Source organism: Hypomesus nipponensis, chromosome 9 (assembly GCF_054491055.1).
Source record: "Hypomesus nipponensis isolate SF chromosome 9, ASM5449105v1, whole genome shotgun sequence".
In the NCBI taxonomy this organism is placed as follows: Eukaryota; Metazoa; Chordata; class Actinopteri; order Osmeriformes; family Osmeridae; genus Hypomesus; species Hypomesus nipponensis.
The window spans coordinates 15,475,001-15,496,558 of record NC_140369.1 but is presented as its reverse complement, the minus strand read 5'-3'; the positions used below and the strand labels follow the sequence as shown (position 1 = coordinate 15,496,558).

The following is a 21,558-nucleotide window of genomic DNA, read 5'->3' as shown; positions in this document are numbered from 1 at the left end:
TACAGAAGTGTATTTGCATGTGTGTGTGTGTGTGTGTGTACTAGTACAGTTACCCAATTAGACAGCGTCCCATTTCTCCAAGACTAGTGTGTCTGTTCACTTCCCCAAGTCTAGTCTGTTGGGAAGTTATTGTGAGGTGGTATAGACATGGTATGGTCTCGTCCAGTCTACAGTCTAGTCTCTATATAGACATGGTATCATATCACTTCTTGCGGACGCCCACACCAACCCTATGTCTTTGAAATGTTTAGGTCCTGTCAGAGTGACTTGGACCACGGACAATCAAGGCAGCGCACGCTTTGGGGCCAAGTTCTAGTACTTTGGGAGAATTGGGACGCATCTATAACAGGCTAGCCAGACTAGAGCATAGACATCAGGTTCAACACAAACTTGAAAACTGAAGACATTTTTTGTTTTGTTCCCATAGTCTTGGGTCAGCTGCTACTTTAATCCACTGCCACAATATTTGTCTCTTTGCTTCTAACATCTCGTTCACCACCTCGACAACAAACATCCGTCTTGTATGGCGTTTCAACTCGTTTACCAAAATAAGTCTAGCACATCAAAGAACTTCTCTTGACTTTTTTTTTCTTTTCTCTTCATACAAAGCTCTGTACTGTAGTGTTTTAAACATTATGAATATTTCTTCATAGTTTACAATACACAAAAACAAGACAGAGTACACTGACAAACCATCTGATGGTGCTCACGGGCATGTTCGTCTGGACAGAACCCACAGAGGGCCACTAAGTGATTGCTTATTAGTTCAATTTCTCTTTTATCAATAACTTAAAAGTTTCTTTTGAAATGCCTCTGTAAGGATATCAGTGGCACTTCATCAAGACTAGATGTGCACATGAGTGGGTGTTCACACACACAGACCTCATGTTACTTACAGTAGGCACTTAACCCCTTGTGCCCAACATTAGAGGATGTCGATTTGGATTTGGCTTAGAACCTAGATTTGGGATACCACATATCTCTGATGTGGCAAACCACAAACTCATCAGAAAACTCACCCCAAAATGAAAAGGTTTGATAACCATCAGAAAACAAGCCTAGTTTAGGCCACTTTAATACCAAAATTCCCACGAAAAAAAAAAGAAAAAAAAGAAACTTAACTGCCAATATAGTATTTAATCTATGGTAGAAATTACAACTTTAAAACCCCTTTTCGTTCTCTCTCTCTCTCTCTCTATATATATACAGGTATAACTTTATACAGTTAAAGCAACGTCTCTACAGTCAAACTTTCCTGGTGGCCGGGGAGGGGATCTTGTCAACAGGAAGAACCGGCCAATCAGTTTGTCTGCAAGTGTGTGTTTTGTGTGTGTGTGGCCAGGTGCTGGGGAGAGTGGAGGACATGGAGCCAGGTGCTGGGGAGAGTGGAGGACATGGAGCCAGGTGAGGGGGGGGGGGGGGGGACGACGACATGGAGCCAGGTGGGGGGGAGGCGTCGTCCTCAGATGCTGCTGCTCTTAGATAGGTTGGGGTAAAGTACGGCCGCCGTCACAGCAACCATCACAGCCAGCACCGGGATCCAGGGGCTCCATGGGCTCTGGGGGGGGGAAGACAGACAGACAGAATAAGGTTATTGCGAGATAGAAAAAAAAAAAAAAAAGGCAAAGGCAAGAGGGTGGAGAAAGAGAGAGAGAGGGATACAGAGAGAGAGAGAGAGAGAGAGAGAGAGACGGATACAGAGAGATAGAGAGAGATACAGAGAGAGAAGGATAGAGAGAGGGATAGAGAGGGATATATATAGAGAGAGGGAGAGAGATAGAGAGGGGTGGAGGTAGTTAGATCAAAAACAGAGGTGCGGGAGATCATAGTTAAACTGGGAGAGCCAGTGACCCCACGGTAGAGAGAGGAAGTGGAAAACAGGGCTTTCCTTTCCCCCCCCCAGCGGAAACCAGGAAGAGCCGTGTTTCTACTCAGAAGAGGAACCAATGGAGACAGGAGAAACAGTATGACCGTCGAGAGCAAGAAATGGGGGGTGGAGGGGGGGAAATGAAGAGTTAAAAGATGAAAATAATAAAGCAAAACAACCGATCGGAGTCGGTGAACTGAGCAAGCAAGACAAAAACGCATATGTAGATATGGGTGTGGAGATGAGGGGGGTGTGGAGGCGGAGGCGGAGCCACGCGGCCGGGGGCCAGGCAGCTCCTGGCGTGTCCCAGCGGAAGCAGCGCAGAGCCGCTGGGTGACGGAGCCATGCATGTGGGGGTTAGAGGGACACCGAGGAGGAGGAGGAGGATGAAGATGCGGAGACGTTCGACACAGACGAGACGCAAGGGACACCAACTGGACAGTAGCGCCATGTACCTTCCTACCACAACTGGCCGAAGCACCAATACAGCAAAGCCAGGATAAGGCCGATGAAAATGGCTTGGACAGGCTGCAATATGGATGGCTAGAGGAGGGAAGGGATATTACAAGAATCAACCTTTAAAATTATAACTAGGCAACGGAGAAAAATAACGACTGGAAACAGGGGAGGGAGGGGGGAGGGGGGACATTCTACAGTAAAATAAAATAAAGAGGGGAGAAGAAGAAGGGATGGGGGAGACACCTGAATCAGAGGAACAAAGGAGGGACGGGTACTATGGCAACATTAATGACGACGAGAGAGAGAGAGAGAGAGAGAGAGAGAGAGAGATAGAGAGAGACAGAGAGAGAGAAACAGAGAGAGACACAGATAGAGAGAGACAGAGAGAGAGAGAGAAACAGAGAGAGACACGGATAGAGAGAGACAGAGAAAAACAGAGAGAGACACAGATAGAGAGAGACAGAGAGAGAGAGACGAGAGAGAGACACAGAGAGAGACAGAGAGAGAGAGAGAGAGAGAGCAACGCCACAGACACACATCTCCACATCTAACGGCTGGACGGACAGGGCCAGTTCATCACCTGGGGTCTCATCAGTAACAGTTCTACTCTGGATCTAGTTAAGAGGGGCTGGGAAATCTCCTCCGTGCATGCGCACGCGCGCGCGTGTGTGTGTGTGTGCTCCGTCTGTAGGTTAGACAGGCTGTAGGTTACTGAGGTTAAGGGGAGAGCAGTGGCTTGTGTTGAGGGACTCAGTCATGTCCAGCTGGGCAGGGCTTGTGGAGGACACCTACAGCACCAGTGGGGGGGGATGGTTTCCTTCAGGCACACACTCAGACGCCCCAGTAAGGTGAAGGCCCCTGGAGAGACCAGTTGGTTCAGGACCCAAGCGTGTTGAATACTTGGGAAGCGTGTAGCTTCCAGTTACTGGATTTAGTTTCACACACAAAACATATCTAAAAAGAAAAAAGGTACAAAACCAAAAATGCTTGCCAACCCCATTGGAAATAAAACCCATTTCGAATTGTCGAAGATAATCACAGAGGGTATTGCAAAAGTTGAGTGCCTACACGTCTGCCAAATCTTCCTGACAGCTTCCATGACATCAGTCTTTCAGCCCTTCAGGCAAATAGCCCCTCCCCCTTCTCTCCAGTCACCACCTACTCCATCATCCGTCTCCTGTTGATCTTGATGCAGGCTGCCAAGGATGTGTATGTGTGTGTGTGTGTGGGTGTGTGTGTGTGTGTGTGTGTGTGTGTGTGTGCGTGGGAGGAGGGAGGGAGGCAGTTGCTGACTTGGTTCCCTCCTCCTGCTTGCTGACTGTACTGACAGGAATCAAGAGGCTCCCGGTAAGTGTGTGTGTGTGTGTGTGTGAGAGCCTCACGTTCTTGCCCTTGTCCAGCAGCAGCTTCAGGTTGACCTTGCACTGCTCCAGCTCCTCGTTGATGCTGCGCTTCTCCTGCTCCGTCCTCTCGTAGCGCTGCCTCAGGTCCAGCAGGAGGCTCTGGGTGTCCTCGTACTGCAGCACACACACACACACACACACACACACACACACACACACACACACACACACAGACAATACATGAGCAAAGCTGGAACGACGTACGTGTCCGGATGTGTCTGTCTGTGTGTGTGTGAGACCCACCTCCCTCTGCAGGCTGTGTGTGCGGGAGTCGGCCTGGGCCAGCTGGGTGTGGAGCTGGGCGGCGTCCTGCAGGTGCTGGTCCTGGAGGGAGCCCAGCTTGCTCTCCAGCGCCCCCTGGCTCTGCTCCAGAACCCTCAGGCTGCTGCTCAGACTGGCACTCTGCTCCCGAGAGCTGGAGGGAGGGAGGGAGGGAGATGAGGGAGGGAGATGAGGGAGGTGAAGGAAGGAAGGAGTGGGATGCTGTTAAAAAGGAGCACCACCGTGTTTCTCCTCATCAGCATTGCTGTAACATGTATTCATTTCTGGCGTCTTCGGACACCCATGGTCACCTGACCCCCCCCCCAGCCATGACTGACAGTCCAAAGAGACACCTGGGACGACATCTGGCCCCGTGGCTGAGAGCAGAGTGGAGAACACGCTCTCTGTGTAACTGATAGTGTTGAACAGAGGGCTCTACCAGAGGAGAACCACAGGTGTACAGTAACAAAGGACTCCACTCTGTCTGTCACACACCCACCTCCTCATACTTCCCCTTAGACCGATTAAGTGTCTGGGAGAGGGTCTCACCAAACAGACTGCCTTTGTCACACACACACACACACAGCCCTGTAATGTGACCGAGAGCTTCCGTTTCCTTGCCATGATGTGCTGTCTGCTGAGCTCGGCTCTCCTGTAGTGGAGCTGAAAGGTGTCACACCCTGAGGCAGCACCAGGCCCAGAGCAGGAGAACACACTGCTGAGGGAGGGAGGGAGGGCCAGCCGAGCCCACTGCATTTCACAGCTGGGCGTGTGTGGCGAGTGTGAGACAGTATGTGTCAGAGAGGTTGAGTAACACTAAGCATAATCTACGGTGTCAGTTAGCCTACTCCCCATCTGCACGGTGGTAGAGTTCAAACACACACACACGTTATTGGACAGTCAGCACTCCACCCACACGGATGAGTCGACTCTTGCTCTCTCCCAACCCTCCTGTCCTCTCTCTCTGTCTCTCTCCAACTCTCCCTCCCCTCCCCCTGCCTGCCTGCCTGCCTGCCCCCCTCCCAGCCCCAGGAGGAGGCCGAGTCGGGGCCGGGCCGGCGCGTGACGAGCCCCCACCTGTCCAGCTCGCTCTCCAGCCGGCTCAGTGTGCTCAGCAGGGAGCCCTTCTCAGAGCGCAGGCTGTCACACTCCTCCTGCAGGCCGCAGCAGTCCCTCTGCAGCTTCTCCAGCTCATCTGAGGAAACACACACACACACACACACAGGGAGGAAGGGACTTCATTTAAATAAAGGGTCGCTAAGAAGTAGGCTCTTCATTCTCAGTCAACAAAAGAGCGTATCTCTCGCCACGCCTTAACTAACTTGTTTTCTAGCCTGTCTCGTCCCCCCCTCGTCCCCCTCCCCTCACATAACCAGCTCCCCACCGCCCCCTGGTGGAGACGCCGCGCCGTTTACCCTGCAGCCGGCTGGCCCTCTGCTGGTGCTGGCTCTGCTGCAGGAAGGTGGCCTGCAGCGCCTCGATCTCCCGCTCGTACTGCTGCGCCGCCGCCCGCCAGCGCTCCAGCTCGGCGCCCATGCCACCCAGGTGGCCCTGCAGGGCGGCGATGTCGCGCTCGCGCTCGGCCGTGGCCGCCTCCATGGCGTGGCGCAGCACCAGCACCTCCTCCTGGGCGCTGTGCAGCTCCTCCCGCGTGCTGCTCAGGGTGCTCTCCCGCTGCTCCCGCAGGGCCTCCATGTCCGCCTGCAGCTTCCCCAGCTGGGCTGCAGCACACACACACGGACGGATGTTAGACAATGTCGTGTAAGTCTGTGCAGGATAGAGAGTGGGTATGTGGTGTATTTTCGCAGTGTGTGTGTGTGTGTGTGTGTGTGTGTGTGTGTGTGTGTGTGTGGAGGAGGAGGGTGTGGTGATGGAGAGTGGAAATGTGGGAGCATTTGATATACGTGTGTGTGTGTGTGTGTGTGTGTGTGTGCGTGCGTGCGTGTGTGACTTGACCCTCACTCTGCAGGTACTGGATCTGCTTGGCAGACTCCTCCGTCTGCTGCCTGTTGTTCCTCCTCTCCTCCTCCAGCAGAGCTGGGACAACAACAACAACATCAACACCACCACACAGGTTGACCCGGGCCCCAGTGAAAGCTCCCCCCCCCCCCCAGAATGTCCTCTCCTCTGGGTCAGCAGTACCTTGGAGCTCCAGACACCTCTGCTTGCCGGTGTTGGCCAGCTCCTGGGCCTCCAGCAGCTCTCTGTGGAGGTGGCTGATCACCTGCTCCGTGTCCCCGGGCTCCAGGTTGGCTCTGCGCAGCTCGTCTGCACACACACACACACACACACACACACACACACACACACACACACACAGGGTTAGACACAGAAATGGTTTGTCTGCTCTCTGTTTCAATACTCCCACATACAGTACTAGACAATCCTTTCCCCTAACTGTGTGTGTGTGTGCAGTCCTGCAGAGGCTAGCTGGGAGCTTGGGGGTCAAGCCTGGGCCACACAGGAAGTACAACTCATCGTCATTCTCGACGACTCACAACTTGCAACACGGCCCATTGAAATAACTTGAGTGTGTCAGGTGATGTGTGTGCGCGCACAATACAATGACTTGCTCGGGGCGTGTGTGTTTTTGTCATAAAAATGAATACGAGTTTAGGCATTAAACCAGTCGGATCAACAAGCGCCCACATGGGAAAAATTGCAGAGGTCCGTTAGATGAGTGAATCTTTCAGATGAGGTGGAGATTCAAAACAGCCCCAGAGAGACCTGCTTCTGATGACCTCACTGCTGTTCCCACCAGAGGAGTGAGGGGAGGAGGGGGCGACACAAGATGAGCCATGTGGGGGGGGGGGGGACAGCGAGACAGACAGGAGACAGAAAGAGGGAGAGAGACAAAGAGAGAGAGGCAGAGAGAGGCAGAAAGAGAGAGAGACCATGGTTCAATGGCCATTTCATAATGCTTGCCCTTCTGTCTGTCTGTGTGTGTGTGTGTGTGTGTGTGTGTGTGTGTGTGTGTGTGTGTGTGTGTGTGTGTGTGCGTGGTAATGATGACCTAACCCAGCTGACGGGGATTATGAAACGGTAGAGTTGGGCTCACTGAGGTCTCAGTCAGGCCAGCAGACCAACGTCACATTTCCCCTCACAGCGCACGCTTCACACAACATAACCTTTGTCCAGGCACCCCTTTCAACCGTCAAGCTCCTCGAGATTTGAGGGGAGGGGTGGAGAGGGGATTTTTTGGAGGAAACTTTCCTCTTTTTGTTTAGTTTTTTTACCCCGGGGCATCTCGCTCCGCACACTGCGACCAAACCAGCCTATCCCAGCGAGAGCTTGATGTGGTCTGGAACATCACTGTCCAATGGGAATCCTCATGCCCCCCCCCCCCCCCTTTCCCTCAAGAGACCGAACGACCGTCCCAGCTCTGCTTCCCCTGCCAGATGTTGGGGCTTATGTCATCCTGGGCTGTTTATAGCTGCGGTCGGCGAGGTATCCCTCTCCCCCTCCCTCTGTCTCTCTTTTCCGCTCTGCTCCCCCCCCCCCCCCCCCCCCACCACCACACCAAGGCCACTGAGGAGGTTGGCGCACCCCCACTGTTATTCTTGTGGCCTGGCTCCCTTCCTTCTATGGGCAGAGGGGAAGAGGGGGGGTAAACTCCTTGGAATGAAAGTCGGGACGAAAGTCTATGATCTAATGTAACCCCCATTTCCACCGCCCCAAACCTCCCCCCACCCCCTCCCTCCTCCGCCACCTAACCCTCCTCTCTGAAGTGCTGCCATCCCAGTGATGAGAGGACATGTAATCCAAACAGGGCTGATCAAACCCTCCCCTGCCTCCTGTCATCAGCAGCAGCAGCAGCAGCAGAGTGCTAATAAGCCTGGACGGCCTGGGAGAGGCCTGCCTGGGCCAGGGACACAGCCAGCCCAAACGCCGTGACTCCACTGACCTCACCCTGTGTCCCCAGGACCACAACCTACACTGGAGCCAGCCACAGCCACAACTCCCCCCCCCCCCCCCCAGGTAAAACACCAGTAGCTAGGCTGGGTGCAAAACAGGTACATCTTTAAAGAGATGCCCGTAATGCACAGCGCACGGCCCTTGGTGAAACCCCTTGTGGCCCCTGCTCCCCAGCAGAGGGCTGCTCTGACCCGCGTGTGGAGAGCTGGGCTCTGAGGGTGGACATCAAAAGCAGAGCAAAGCCAGGTGTCACCTTGTGATCCGCTCTAATGACAGAGCAGGCCGCTGCGGGACCATGCTGCGAGGCGTGCGAGGCTTACACCATCAAACACCCATTCCGCCCAATTACAGAGCAGAGGGCCCCACTGCATTTACCCTCTATTTATAGAGGCCATCTCCCGGACACATCAAATAAACAACTAAATAAAATGACGTCTTTCCAGAGAGACATGCCCCTGCAATTGAACACAAACACACACACACCAGTGCACACTAATCTTACTTGGGGGGGGGGGGGGGGAGGCGAGTCATTTTAACATCGGTTGCCTTACCGACAGACGGGGAAACAAACACGGACACAATGCCTCACTAACCCCCTGGCACACCTTGGCACGCATACCAGGGCAGTCTTAAGGCCCCTAATCCTGGAGGGGTTTAGATGGCGTGCCAGCCAGGACACTGAACAATGTGGCCCACTCGGCCCTGACGGAGAACAGCCCTGCTGCCCACAGCGGTGGGCCCAGGCCCCCGCTGATCAGAGGCATGCCTGGTCCAGCTGATGTGCTCAGGCTGATGCTGGAGGCCAGAAAGGGTGGCTGCTACTGGAGAGGGGGCCGAAAGGGAGGCTACTCCCAGAGGCTGACGGTGGTCTGGGGGGGGGGGGAGGACTCTGTCGTAAAAAGGCTGAGGAACAGCAGGTGTGCTGGTTATTTGACGACGTCCTTCCTCAAGATAGAGCCTTGCTTCGGTCACACGGTTTTGTCGTGACATTCGACTTATGACAGTTCCTCCTGTAGGATGAAATGGCGCTGGAGAAGAGAAGCGAGTCTGAGAGCCCATCTAGACGCGCCAGCCCGAGCGTCCACCTTTCCAGTACTGGGAGGTTGCTGACTGAAGAGTGAGTGAGTGAGTGTGAGGAGCCAGTCAGCCAGAGCCCTGAGCAGCTTCAGGACAGGACCCTGGGCTTTGCCATTTGGCTGCCCGGTGCTGCGATGAGGTAATGATGTTTTTCCCCCTAACAGGATTCAGCTAATCCTGGAGTCCGGAGTGGTTTGTGTTTGTGTGTGCGTGCAGGGTGAGGAAGCAGGGTTTCAGCAGGTCCATTGTGAGGGACTGTGCCTAGGGTCAGGTCAGGGCAGGGAGGCAGACATGGAGGCAGCCAGACCCAGACCCAGCAGTGTCTCTCCTCCCCCTCCTGGCTGGGTCCTGCTGGGGCCAGAGGGGCTTGTGGGAGACGCTGCATCACTGAGCCAGAACTAAAGAGCCTCTCTCAACACAAGACTCTGCTAGTTTCATGCCTGCATTTCAACGAAAGCCTTACCGGCTGATCAACTCTATTTCAGGGCTCTGAGGCGGTTGTGAGCAATGTCCAGCCAGCGTCCTGATCAACCCAGCGAGGAGGACCTCTGTCTCCCTCTAGTGCACAGCCCCGGTGTTGCAGTGACGGTGTGTGACCTTTCAGTGACCCCTGGCCTCCCCAGGTGATCTTCCCCCGGACAGCCACGTCTGAGAACAGGAGACGGCGGCTGAGGGGGCGAGGGTGACACACGCACCATCCTGCTGAGTCACATGTGGTGAGTCACACACACAGACAGACAGACTCCTGCCCTCCAGATATAGTTGGTCACGAAGCACAGGTGTGTGTGGAGGAGGTGGAGTTGTTCTAGAAAGTTCCAATGGTTCAGTAGGATTCTATTGTGTGAGGCGAGACAGAGAGTAAAGGATGTCCTTCACCTGAGGTCTGACGACCGAGTGGTGGTTGACCTCGGAGCGCAGTTAGCCACGCCACTCTGCAGCACTAAGCACCACACACTCACACACTCTCTCTCCCACACACACACACACGCACACACACACACACACACGCACGCACACACACGCGAGGGATTAACTCTCTCTGACCCAGAATAAGAGACGTTTCACACCACACAGCGCCAAGTACTATACATCCACAATGGCTTTCAGAGATGGTCTCGTAACAGTCTAAAACCGTGTTTCATAACCCTCTATCGAAGAGCTCCTCTCTCTAAGCCTATCCACGCACTGGGCTGCCCTCAACTTCCCTCATTATCCCTCACAGGAGAGGGACGCTTTCCAGCCAAATAGGTTTAATGGGAGTTTTGGGTTCTGTGAACAGTATCAGACTGATTGAGGTGAACTGGGTCACAACTGTGTGTGGTGAGTAAGCCCTGCCCGTCCTGCCAACCCAGGAGACGGTGCCCTCTGGTGGTAGGGAGGCTGAAGGGCACGCCGAGACCCACGACAGCAGCTGACGCGCCCCTGCTGTGAACAGGATCGCCTTCTGGTGAAGCATGGCTGCTCTTCACACAACATGGATGTAGGTCTCACACAACATGGATCTAGGTCTCACACAACATGGATAAAGGTGTGTGTGTGGGTGGGTGTGTGTGTGGCAATCCGTGACCCTCCTGCTGTGAGAGTCCCATCAGGTTCCCCTTACTAATTACACTCTAATAGGTTTACATTCCCAGAGCGCGTGTGTCTATGCCCCCCACTATTCCCCTCCACCCCCCCCCCCCCCTCCCTCCCTCCCTCGATGAGCAAGGACAGCTGCAGGGATCGGAGAGGGATGAGGGGAGAAAGCAGAAACACGCCAGGGCTCGGATCACCCCAGATCTGCCCCCCCCCCCCCCAACCTCCAAAAAACACACAAAACAACAACAAAACACCTGAACTTGAATTCCTTCTCCTCCGTCAGTGACGGGACTGGCAGGATCAGCCAGACTGAAGTGGAGTCTCCAGCGCCACCCCTCCCAGCGCCGCCCCTCCCAGCGTCGCCCCTCCCAGCGCCACTCCATATATGGTCGTGGCTGGGTCCTGAAGCCCCGCCCTGCCAGGCTCTGGTGGTACACCAAACAGCCTCTGACGTCCACTAACAATGTCCCCGTGACACTGAGGCCGACACTGCTGAAGACCGCAAAGGACCTTGTGACTGGTGGTTGACAGACCACAGGAGGGGATGGAGCCGTGGCTGACGTGAACACAGGGCCGGGTCAGAGAGTGTGGTGAGAGAGAGCCAGAGAGCCCCAGGAGGAGGTGAGCAGCAGGGACGTACCTTTGAGCAGCGCCACCCTGTTCTGAGGCTCGTTCAGCTCTGGCTCGTCCATGTTCCCGTCTGGGGGGAGAGAGAGAGCACAGTTCACACACAACCAACCTGCCGCCAGGACACAATGCTGTGGAAAATCCAATCGACACACGCACACAGACAGTAGCCTGAACTATGGATCTACTAGTGGTCAGTCACGCTAGTCAACCCTGCACTAGTCAGAGATCCTTCTGAAAACAAATGTTATCCCTGCACTGGCCACAGATTACACACGAGGACTGAGGGGCAGTGTCACACACACACACACAAATAAAGATGACATCTAGGATCTATTATCTGTATACCTATAAATAACATAAGGTAGTTAGGTACTCTTTCCCAATCAACATCGTTTATGAAGTAGATAAATCAACTAGCTTTTTTTTTTTTTTTTACATTAATTAATAATAATAAAAGGTATGGTACCAGTCAAACACAACACAAGTCTTTCTATAGAAAGGAAGAGCAAGCTGTGTACCTGAGGTGTCGTCACTGCTGCGGTCCTTGCTGGGGCTCAGTGTGTCTGACATGTCCGACTCTTTAGCATCTCTGGTGTTTTCTACAGGAGAAAGGGACGTACCATTCAGATGAGGAGAGGGGGGGGGGGGGGCAGTCACAGTCTCAGCCACACACTCACCACAGAGAGTGATAAACGAAGGGGACTATAAATACACGCAACAAGCCTTACTTATAGACATGATTCTCTCACGCTTGACACTGATGCATGTCACGACAGTGGGGGACTCATGAGATCCTGCTGCGTGATAATGGTTTGGTCCTCCTTTCTGCAGGACCACGTTCCCCCACACATGGTCATCAGCTGTGGGCCTGCCTGCCTCTGGGATGGGGGGGGGGGCAGCTGGCTGCTAAAATAGCAGCCTGGTCAGGCTTTTGTCCTGGGGGTCCCGGAGGGTCGCCCCACCCACGACCCCGTTGGGCCCAAAACAGGTAGTTTGTAAATTCAGCAATAGTGCTCGACCACTTTGGTATGCGGGATGAGGTGGGGGAAAAAATGTCCAGGCGATGTTTCAAAGCCACAACAATGGCTACGACTGTTTAGGCACACCCGAATGTGGCGCTGGGATAAGCCTTGCTTGCAGCGGACGTTTGTTTGTCGAGTCACGAGCGCTGATGGGCCCGACGGTGGCAGGGCGTGTGAAAGGCGTGAGGAGATGGAAAAACCAACAGAGTTTGGACTCTAAAATAAGCCCGGGGGATACTGGGATGACGGTGTCCCAGCATGCCGCATTAGTGGCGTGTCCCGCTACTGTGTGTCCAGCCGCGGGATTACCCTGGACCCACGCCAGCCTTTCTTTGTGCGGCAGGGCAGCAGTGCTAATCTGAGTTGCCATAATCTGAGACCGTAATCTCCGGGGGATAGAGGAGGCCAGGATCTGATGATGTCACGCCAGATGTAGAGCCACACGGTACAGAGACGAGCGGTTAGACAGGTGCTGTGTGTGTGTGTGTGTGTGAGAGAGGCAGGGTTCATCAGGTGCTGTGTGTGTGTGAGAGAGGCAGGGTTCATCAGGTGCTGTGTGTGTGTGTGAGGCAGGGTTCATCAGGTGCTGTGTGTGTGAGAGAGAGGCAGGGTTCATCAGGTGCTGTGTGTGTGTGTGAGAGAGAGGCAGGGTTCATCAGGTGCTGTGTGTGTGTAAGAGAGGCAGGGTTCATCAGGTGCTGTGTGTGTGTGTGTGAGGCAGGGTTCATCAGGTGCTGTGTGTGTGTGAGAGAGAGGCAGGGTTCATCAGGTGCTGTGTGTGTGTGAGAGAGAGGCAGGGTTCATCAGGTGCTGTGTGTGTGTGAGAGAGAGGCAGGGTTCATCAGGTGCTGTGCGTGTGTGAGAGAGAGGCAGGGTTCATCAGGTGCTGTGTGTGTGAGAGAGAGGCAGGGTTCATCAGGTGCTGTGTGTGTGTGAGAGAGAGGCAGGGTCCATCAGGTGCTGTGTGTGTGTGTGTGTGCGAGGCAGGGTTCATCAGGTGCTGTGTGTGTGAGAGGCAGGGTTCATCAGGTGCTGTGTGTGTGTGAGAGAGAGGCAGGGTTCATCAGGTGCTGTGTGTGTGTGAGAGAGAGGCAGGGTTCATCAGGTGCTGTGTGTGTGTGCGAGGCAGGGCTCATCAGGTGCTGTGTGTGTGTGAGAGGCAGGGCTCATCAGGTGCTGTGTGTGTGTGAGAGGCAGGGTTCATCAGGTGCTGTGTGTGTGTGTGTGCCAGGCAGGGCTCATCAAGTGCTGTATGTGTGTGAGAGGCAGGGCTCATCAAGTGCTGTGTGTGTGTGTGAGAGAGGCAGGGTTCATCAGGTGCTGTGTGTGTGTGTGTGTGTGTGTGTGAGTGTGAGAGGCAGGGTTCATCAGGTGCTGTGTGTGTGTGTGAGGCAGGGTTCATCAAGTGCTGTGTGTGTGTGAGAGGCAGGGTTCATCAAGTGCTGTGTGTGTGTGAGAGGCAGGGTTCATCATGTCACGTGGTTGACTTTGCGAACAATCGTTTTAGTACTCAGTTTTATGTTAATGACCCACATACTGCGAGGCATCGATAAACAAAATGAATATGTCAGTCTAATGCCACTACTGTGGCATTACATTGTTAGCCACAGTAGCGACAGGCAGGTGCCAATTTCCAGCCCTGGTTGTTGAGCGTAGACAGTTGAGTGTTTACCTTTGAGTCGGTCTGGACTGGCCAAGCTGTCCTCATCTGCTGTCTGGTTGTTCTGGAGGTGAGCATCGATCACATCTGAAGAACAAGACGCATCAGAAGATTAGACCAGCTTGGTCCAGGATGCTTACACAACATCCATCACCAGACGGGGCCTCTCGAGAGATCTTCTGGGACTGTTGTCAAATCAAACTGCTTCATCGGTGTTTGAGATCATTTTTTGCGCTATTGGTTAACAGTAATACAGTGGTTAAATGTTGAGGAACAGGTTTGTGTTACAACTAAATCACAAAGGTCAATCGTGCAGATACCACAAATACTACAGGTAGGTGCTGCTGTAACCCTTAAATAAAATCAGGTAGAGTCTGAAGAGGTGCATTTTCAGATCTCATTGGACATGACTCAAACAGTCAGAAGAGAGAGTGGGAGAGAGAGTAAGGGAAAGGGTGGGAGAGAGGAAAGGAGAGAGGGTGGGAAAGAGTAAGAGAGAATAGGATAGAGTAAGGGAGAAGGAAGGAGAATGGGAGAGAGTGTAGAAGAGAGTGTAGGAGAGAGTGGTAGAGAGAGTACTAGAGAGAGTAGGAGAGAGAGCAGGAGAGGGTAGGAGAGAGTGGTAGAGAGAGTACTAAGGAGAGTAGGAGAGAGAGTGGTAGAGAGTAGGCAGCTCCAGAGCGAGCTGAGTCATCGTTGCAGGGTGCTCATCCTGTCACCGCTCACAAATAGAAAAGGCTAAAATAGAACGTCAGGAAACTCCCTTCCCTGACTTTACCTCAGTCTTCCATATATGATGAAAATACAGTGTTTCAATGGACAAACATTGTCATTGTTTAATTATACTCATCGGGGTAGCAGTGCATGCTGAGCCATCAGACACAAATAGGACTGATGTCTTGTGAGTAGACTGCTAATTAGGTTAAGAGTAGGTGATGTGAGTGTGTGAGTGTGTGTGAGTGTGTGTGAGTGTGTGCGCGCGTCGCCCATCCTTACAACCTCCTGCCAGTTCCTTCAAATGGAGCATTCAAATAGTTTCTGAGAAAAACCTTGACCCATCAAAGGGCACACCTGCTGAACATATTTGGATAGGGTTTACCCTTCCCTCAGAGCACGGTCTGTGCTAGTTACACATGACCATCGAAGCAGCACGGTCTGTGCTAGTTACACATGACCATCGAAGCAGCACGGTCTGTGCTAGTTACACATGACCATCGAAGCAGCACGGTCTGTGCTAGTTACACATGACCATCGAAGCAGCACGGTCTGTGCTAGTTACACATGACCATCGAAGCAGCACGGTCTGTGCTAGTTACACATGACCATCGAAGCAGCACGGTCTGTGCTAGTTACACATGACCATCGAAGCAGCACGGTCTGTGCTAGTTACACATGACCATCGAAGCAGCACGGTCTGTGCTAGTTACACATGACCATCGAAGCAGCATGGTCTGTGCTAGTTACACATGACCATCGAAGCAGCACGGTCTCGGCCAGCTTTCTACTGTGAGTGACCGAGTGACACAGGCACCTCCAGCGCAACCACACGGCTTACCGTCAAAGTTGGCCAGCTTGTGTAGCGACGAGCCCACGGCATCCTTCAGCTGCATCACGGCTGTGGGGGGGACACGGAGGTCAGTAAGGCGAGGCCATGAAGGTGATGATGATGATGATGCTGTTCAACCTCGTGCATGACATCACTGTCTACATCCTGTATATTGTCATAGCGTGTTTTGCTGTGGGGCGTCGTGCATGTTAAATGTTTTTTTTTTTCCCTCGTAGCCCCAACTAAATGAGTCAAACGTATAAACCAATTAGAAGGCCATAAAGCGGCCCATTTCGAGAACAGGAAGCCATATAGTCGACCATATCCAATCAGAGCCGCTCCCTAGGTCCTCTCAAACAGAGGAGAACAGAACACGTGTGAGTGGGGGGAGCCAGGCGGTTAATCCATCCAGGGACGTTAGGGAAGTTAGGAGACGCCATGCAGCAGAACCCCCCCGCTGAGACAGCCCAGGTACAGCTGGTCATGTTACATCCTAATCTGCAGGACCGGCCCATTTTTTTTGGGGGGGGGGGGTCCAGAGCCATCCAGAAAAGAAACAACCTTTGCTGCTACACCACCTCTACAGCGACCATGTCCAACAGCATGTGCCTTCATGGTAAAGACTGTACAACACTCTCTCTCACAGGAAGGTAGTTACCAGAAGGTAGTGGGTGAAGAAGCCCTGGACTAGGAGAAGCACCCGTATGGATGCTGGGAGTTGATACCAGGAGGAATGTGGATGAAGCCCTATAGACGGTTGAGATTTTCATCTAGATTTGGTTTGGTTTTATCCTCAAATAGGTTCATCAGGCCTGGAACCCACGCGGTTCATTACAAGACAGGCACAAGGAAAGAAAACAATAGCCATATCGGAATATGCTAATTGAAAACATTTTTGGAACGCCTGAATAACAATGCTCGACTGTTAACAACGGGCCATTCAGCGGGTATCAATTCACCCGTGACGGGTCGTTCACAAGGCCACGGCTGTTAAGAACTACCTCCCACTACGTGGCTGTTGTCAGGAAGCGACGCCTCGCCGCTTTCTCCACAGTCAAGTTTCCTTTTCACCGCACATCCGCCATCCACCTACTGTCCAGGGTCTCTGCTTGTGCGTGCGACACAAAGCCGTTTCAGCTCATTAGCATTAGAGGCTTCTCCACCACGCTCCTCCTGGTGGCCCGCTACGCTAGATTTGCTTAGTTAAACTTTGTTGTGTGCATTTGTTTTCTGCAGAGTGCTTATTTGTACTTTTGCACTAGGGCTTGGCTCTTCACTAGGTTCACGTGTTGGCATTCAAAAGCACGCCCACTGTCGGTTCACGTCGTCAACAACAGAGCAGTCCAACTCGAAGCACACGTCAACAGAGCAGCATCAAATGTCAAAGCTGATTAAATTGTTGTTGTTGTTTTTCGGGGGGGGGGGGGGGGGGGGGGGAGCTCAGATCCACTTACTTTATTGGTGATGCGCTAAAAGCAGCCAATTATTGTTAACTAATATTAAGCGTGTTTCACACTAATGGCCATTTTATTTTTGCGTTGGTGCATCCCTACCTTGGACCATGCGAGGAAAACAGCTCTATGAGCTCACAGTAGCAGTGGAAGAACCCACACACACACACACACACACACACACACACACTCACCCGGCGAGGCCCACTGACAGTAAAGAGAGAACATGTCTGTCTGGGTCTGCCTGAGGTCATGGGGTCAGATCATCAGCTCACTCTCCCTGGGTGCCTTGAGGGCCTGTCTGCCTGCCTGCCTGCCTGCCTCTCTGGCCTGTCCGTCTGCCCCTCTGGCCTGTCCGTCTGCCCCTCTGGCCTGTCCGTCTGCCCCTCTGGCCTGTCCGTCTGTCCCTCTGGCCTGTCCGTCTGCCCCTCTGGCCTGTCCGTCTGCCCCTCTGGCCTGTCCGTCTGCCCCTCTGGCCTGTCCGTCTGTCCCTCTGGCCTGTCCGTCTGTCCCTCTGGCCTGTCCGTCTGTCCCTCTGGCCTGTCCGTCTGTCCCTCTGGCCTGTCCGTCTGTCCCTCTGGCCTGTCCGTCTGTCCCTCTGGCCTGTCCGTCTGTCCCTCTGGCCTGTCCGTCTGTCCCTCTGTCCCTCTGGCCTGTCTGTCTGTCTGTCTGTCTGTCTCTCTGTCCTGTCTGTCTGTCTCTCTGGCCTGTGTGTGTGCTTGTGTCTCTGGTCTGCCTGTCTGAAGAGAAGCAGTGGAAAGAAGTCTGGTGTACTCACGCTGGCACTCAATGTAATGTTGGATAATAGTGCAGTCCCCTCCACTCTTTAATAGATAGTGGTCTAACAGAAAAAGAGAAACCTTCCATTAAATATTAACATTAGCAGAACATCGTCGTCCTCCTCCTCCTCTGTCCTCCAGTCAGAAGGGTAAGTAAACAGCTGAGGTATAAAAAAAAAAAAGGGGGCAAATACAGCATACACACAGGCTCTATGGGGACATCATGAACAGACATGGAACAAGGGGCCAGACAGAGATGCAGAAGGCTCAGACAGAGACAGACAGACACCCCCCCCCCTCCTCCTCCTCCCCCTCCTCCTCCTCCCTCACGGCTTTCTCAGTTGGCCAACCGGCCGAGTCAATCACAACAAGAGGCGGGACCTATTTCCGAGAGCACCCTCTCTGTCTGCGTCTATGGAGGACTGCCCTCCCTCAACACACTCACACGCAGGTCACTCAGATCAGTCATCCAACTCCCTCAAGGTCCCTCAATCCCCCTCTGTTTGTGACCGGCATGGAAAGTCAAACCGCCAAGGACTAAAACTTTAGTGTCATCATGCCCACAGCTGCCACACTGAGGATATGGAGCCAGTCAGGCCACAGCGTCCAGAGCTTTGTTCCAGAGCAGAGGAGCAGGCTGAGGCCTGTGGCGGCCCACCCTGAGCAGCTGGAGATGCAGGGAGATCCTCCTCCCTAAACGTGGAGCGGCCAGGTTTACGCCCAGGCCCAGACCCGGTGTGTTTAACAGCCCAAGCGACCGCATCTCCTGGCCTAACCAGAACCCTGCCCCTTCTGTGACGGCAGCTCATTCAACGGGACTTGGGTTAGGAGAGCATGACCCATGCCACACCACGGTCAACACTCAGGGGTGGTCAGAACTGTCATGGTTAGGACTTATGCTATGGTGTTAGTTGTTCACTTCCTCCACCTTACAAGTCACCGCAGAAAAAAAAAAGCCACAAGTCCAGAGGGCCTCCAGGATAATGTTTACACTGAGACACTCCCAATGCAGCCAGAGAGACAGAGAGAGAGGAAGAGAGAGAGAGCGAGAGAGAGGAAGAGAGAGAGAGGAAGAGAGAGAAGCAGAGAGAGAGGCCAAGCGAAATGTAGAGCCAGCTTGAGAAAGAGCGAGAGAGCCAGCTTGAGAAAGAGCGAGAGAGCCAGAAGGAGACAGAGAGACAGAGAGACAGAGAGAGAGAGAGAGAGAGAGAGAGAGAGAGAGAGAGAGAGAGAGAGAGAGAGAGAGAGAGAGAGCAGACCCCCTCAGTGAGACCAGGCGTGTCGTAGGAGACAGAACTAGTACCGTCTTCCTCCGGGGTGCTGAGGTCAGAGGAGGAGGATGAGCCATCTTCATCTGGACCCCCTGCTGACGTCACACAAACACAGCACAGCTGAGGACACGCCCCGAGCCCTCCACACACCAACCATCCGACACGACCACCATCAGGACAAAAACGACCCCCTCCAATAGCTATTTGGGTCATGCTGCAAATGAACATCTTTCAGTGTGTATTTTTTAATTTAAATTGTTCATTGTGGACTTCTATTGGGCACTTTGGGCGACATTTAAACTCCCTGACAACCAAGTGGAAACACCAGTGAGGGCCTCTACACCAGCCGAGCGCTGCACCATGACGGCGCGAGGCGAGAATCTCCACAGAGCATGTGTGAACCCTGGGAAGGCTAGACTCCAGGTGCGCGGGTCCCCCCGGGCGGTCACCCCGTCACCCAAGCCGACCGAGATCCCCAGACAGAGAGACAGACGTGAGACTGGAGGAGGGGAGGGGAAGGGGAGGAGGAGACACGGTAACAGCAGTGAGAGGAGGAGTCTTGGAAGAGAGCATGCTGAACAGAGCAGTGTTTGCGTGAGAAACGGAGCAGAGGGCCAGAGCGAGAGACCCCGGGCCGGAGCGGACCAAACAGGAGGCAGAACCAGGAGGAGGGAGGGGGGGGGGACTCGCCCCCGTGTCAGCCCCCCCCCCGGGGGCCCTGCCTCCTGCGCACTGGTGGAGACACAGACGAGATCTCCGCCAGGACGCAGAGAGGAGCGAGGGGGGGGGGGGGACGGCGACGGGGACTGGGTTAGGATGGGTCTCAGAGCGGACGCGAAAGTGTTCATGCTGCGTCAGTAGAAGAAGGAAGAGATGCAGGGTTAGCAGCATGGACACTGTGTGAGAGCGGGGGGGGGGGGGGGGGGGGGGGGGGGCGGCAGGGGCGATGTGTGACCCCGAGACTCACCTAAACTGTTGTTATCCTTAATGCTTTTCTCCTGCAGCTGTTCTAACCGCACTGGAAGATGGACAACAAGTAGAAGAGATGGTGTGGGGTGACTAACAATGCCGTTTTGGGGGGAATTCGCTGTCTGGGTGCCATGCAAGCCGACAAGCTCCCTGAGACCACCACCCGCCTGAGTAGAAACACCTCAGCGGACGACGGTGTGTGTGTGTGTGTGTGTGTGTGTGTGTGTGTGTGTGTGTGTGTGTGTGTGTGTGTGTGTGTGTGTGTGTGTGTGTGTACACACGCGCGTGGGGGGGGGCAGGTTAGTTGGCCGTGAAATGTGTGAGACTTTGTCAAAGCGTCAATGTGTATGTACATATCAAAAAGCTGTGAAGAACCAGGGCGCGTGTGTGTACGTGCGTGGGGGGGGCGCTACCTTGCAGAGCGGTGAGGCGCTCGTTGGTGAAGTCGTTGTCGGCCTGCAGGGCCTCGATGCGAGCCTGCAGGGCCTGCTCCTTGTCCTCCATCTCCTCCATCCTCAGCTGCAGCTCCTGCTTCTCCTGCTGCCCCTTCTGGGTCAGCTCCTCCTGACGGGCCTCGGCCAGCTGCGCACACACACGCACGCACACACGCACACACACTATCAGAGGGTGTTGTTGACATTGACCCCCGCCCCCCAGCCGGGGCCACCGGCAGACACGCACCTTGATCTTGTCAGTGAGGTCCTTGATCTCGTTGACGGCTCCGTTGTACTTGTTGGCCAGCTCCCTCAGCTCCTCCTGGTTCCTCTCGTTCACCTCCTTCAGGTGGGTGCACTCGTCCTCCGTGTTGCTGAGGCTCCTCTGCAGCGCGCGCACACACACACACACGCACGCACGCACACACAGTCCATGGTGTTGTATGAATATCTACAGTCATGGGCGTGTGTCCATGTGGAAGACGACGCGGATGTGTGTTTGTGTACAAGCCTGCACGTTCACATCCTTTCATGGTCTATTCAAGTGTAAACAGGTGTGTGTGTGTGTGTGTGTGAGAATGTGTGTCCCCTACCTCCACCTCGGAGAGCTTCCTGACCACCTCGATCTTCTCCTGAAGGACCCGCCTCAGGGACTCTTTGGCCGTGGTCTCGTAGCTGTGCTTGTCATCCTGTAAGGCCACCAGCTCCTTGCGGATGCCGTCTTCTGTTTGGTTCTGGGGCAGATGGAGGAGGAGGATGGTGATGGGCGGGAGATGAAGGAGGAGAGGATGAGAGGGGAAGATGAGAGAAGGAGGAGAGAGAGGAGAGGATGATAGAAAGAGGAGAGGATGAGAGAAGGAGGAGAGAGAGGAGAGGATGAGAGAAAGAGGAGAGGATGAGAGAAGAAGGAGAGAGAGGAGAGGAGAAGAGAGAGGATAGGATGAGAGGGGAAGATGAGGGAGTAGGGGATGAGAGAAGGAGGAGAGAGGATAGGATGAGAGGGGAAGATGAGAGAGGAGGGGATGAGAGGATGAGAGAGAGGACAGGATGCGAGGGGAAGATTAGAGAGGAGGGGATGAGAGGATGAGAGAGAGGACAGGGCTGTCAGGTCAGGCCTGGTGTTGTCATGGCGCTAAGCATGACGCCGAGCTTCTCTGGACATGAACAGGACAGGACGTGCTGGGTCCTGGGTCTTACTTTGTTGTAGGCCTGCAGTTGGCTCCCCATCACCTCTAG

At 54.0% G+C, this 21,558-nt stretch overlaps 1 protein-coding gene across 13 annotated transcripts in view; it reads right to left on the bottom strand.

Annotated features, from left to right (window-relative positions):
- Positions 1 to 1,422: 1,422 nt before the first annotated feature.
- slmapa (sarcolemma associated protein a) overlaps positions 1,423 to 21,558 on the bottom strand; it is a 38,616-nt gene continuing 18,480 nt past the window's right edge. For 2 of the 13 annotated variants that reach the window (XM_084704201.1, XM_084704214.1), the window contains 18 exons: positions 21,520 to 21,558; positions 20,916 to 21,056; positions 20,570 to 20,707; positions 20,302 to 20,470; positions 19,887 to 19,937; positions 18,952 to 19,011; positions 17,648 to 17,710; positions 15,428 to 15,487; positions 13,885 to 13,959; positions 11,709 to 11,789; positions 11,201 to 11,260; positions 6,133 to 6,258; positions 5,953 to 6,027; positions 5,406 to 5,711; positions 5,068 to 5,185; positions 3,973 to 4,144; positions 3,709 to 3,843; positions 1,423 to 1,558 (listed from right to left, as the gene is read on the bottom strand). The exon at positions 21,520 to 21,558 is cut by the window's right edge and continues 33 nt beyond it. In XM_084704201.1, the coding sequence (XP_084560327.1) occupies positions 1,463 to 1,558; positions 3,709 to 3,843; positions 3,973 to 4,144; positions 5,068 to 5,185; positions 5,406 to 5,711; positions 5,953 to 6,027; positions 6,133 to 6,258; positions 11,201 to 11,260; positions 11,709 to 11,789; positions 13,885 to 13,959; positions 15,428 to 15,487; positions 17,648 to 17,710; positions 18,952 to 19,011; positions 19,887 to 19,937; positions 20,302 to 20,470; positions 20,570 to 20,707; positions 20,916 to 21,056; positions 21,520 to 21,558 (1,965 nt within the window). In that variant the 3' untranslated portion in view covers positions 1,423 to 1,462. Of the gene's footprint in view, positions 1,559 to 2,322; positions 2,411 to 3,708; positions 3,844 to 3,972; positions 4,145 to 5,067; positions 5,186 to 5,405; positions 5,712 to 5,952; positions 6,028 to 6,132; positions 6,259 to 11,200; positions 11,261 to 11,708; positions 11,790 to 13,884; positions 13,960 to 15,427; positions 15,488 to 17,647; positions 17,711 to 18,951; positions 19,012 to 19,886; positions 19,938 to 20,301; positions 20,471 to 20,569; positions 20,708 to 20,915; positions 21,057 to 21,519 lie in introns of all 13 variants that reach the window. The other 11 variants (XM_084704202.1, XM_084704204.1, XM_084704205.1 and 8 more) reach the window with 11 other exon arrangements.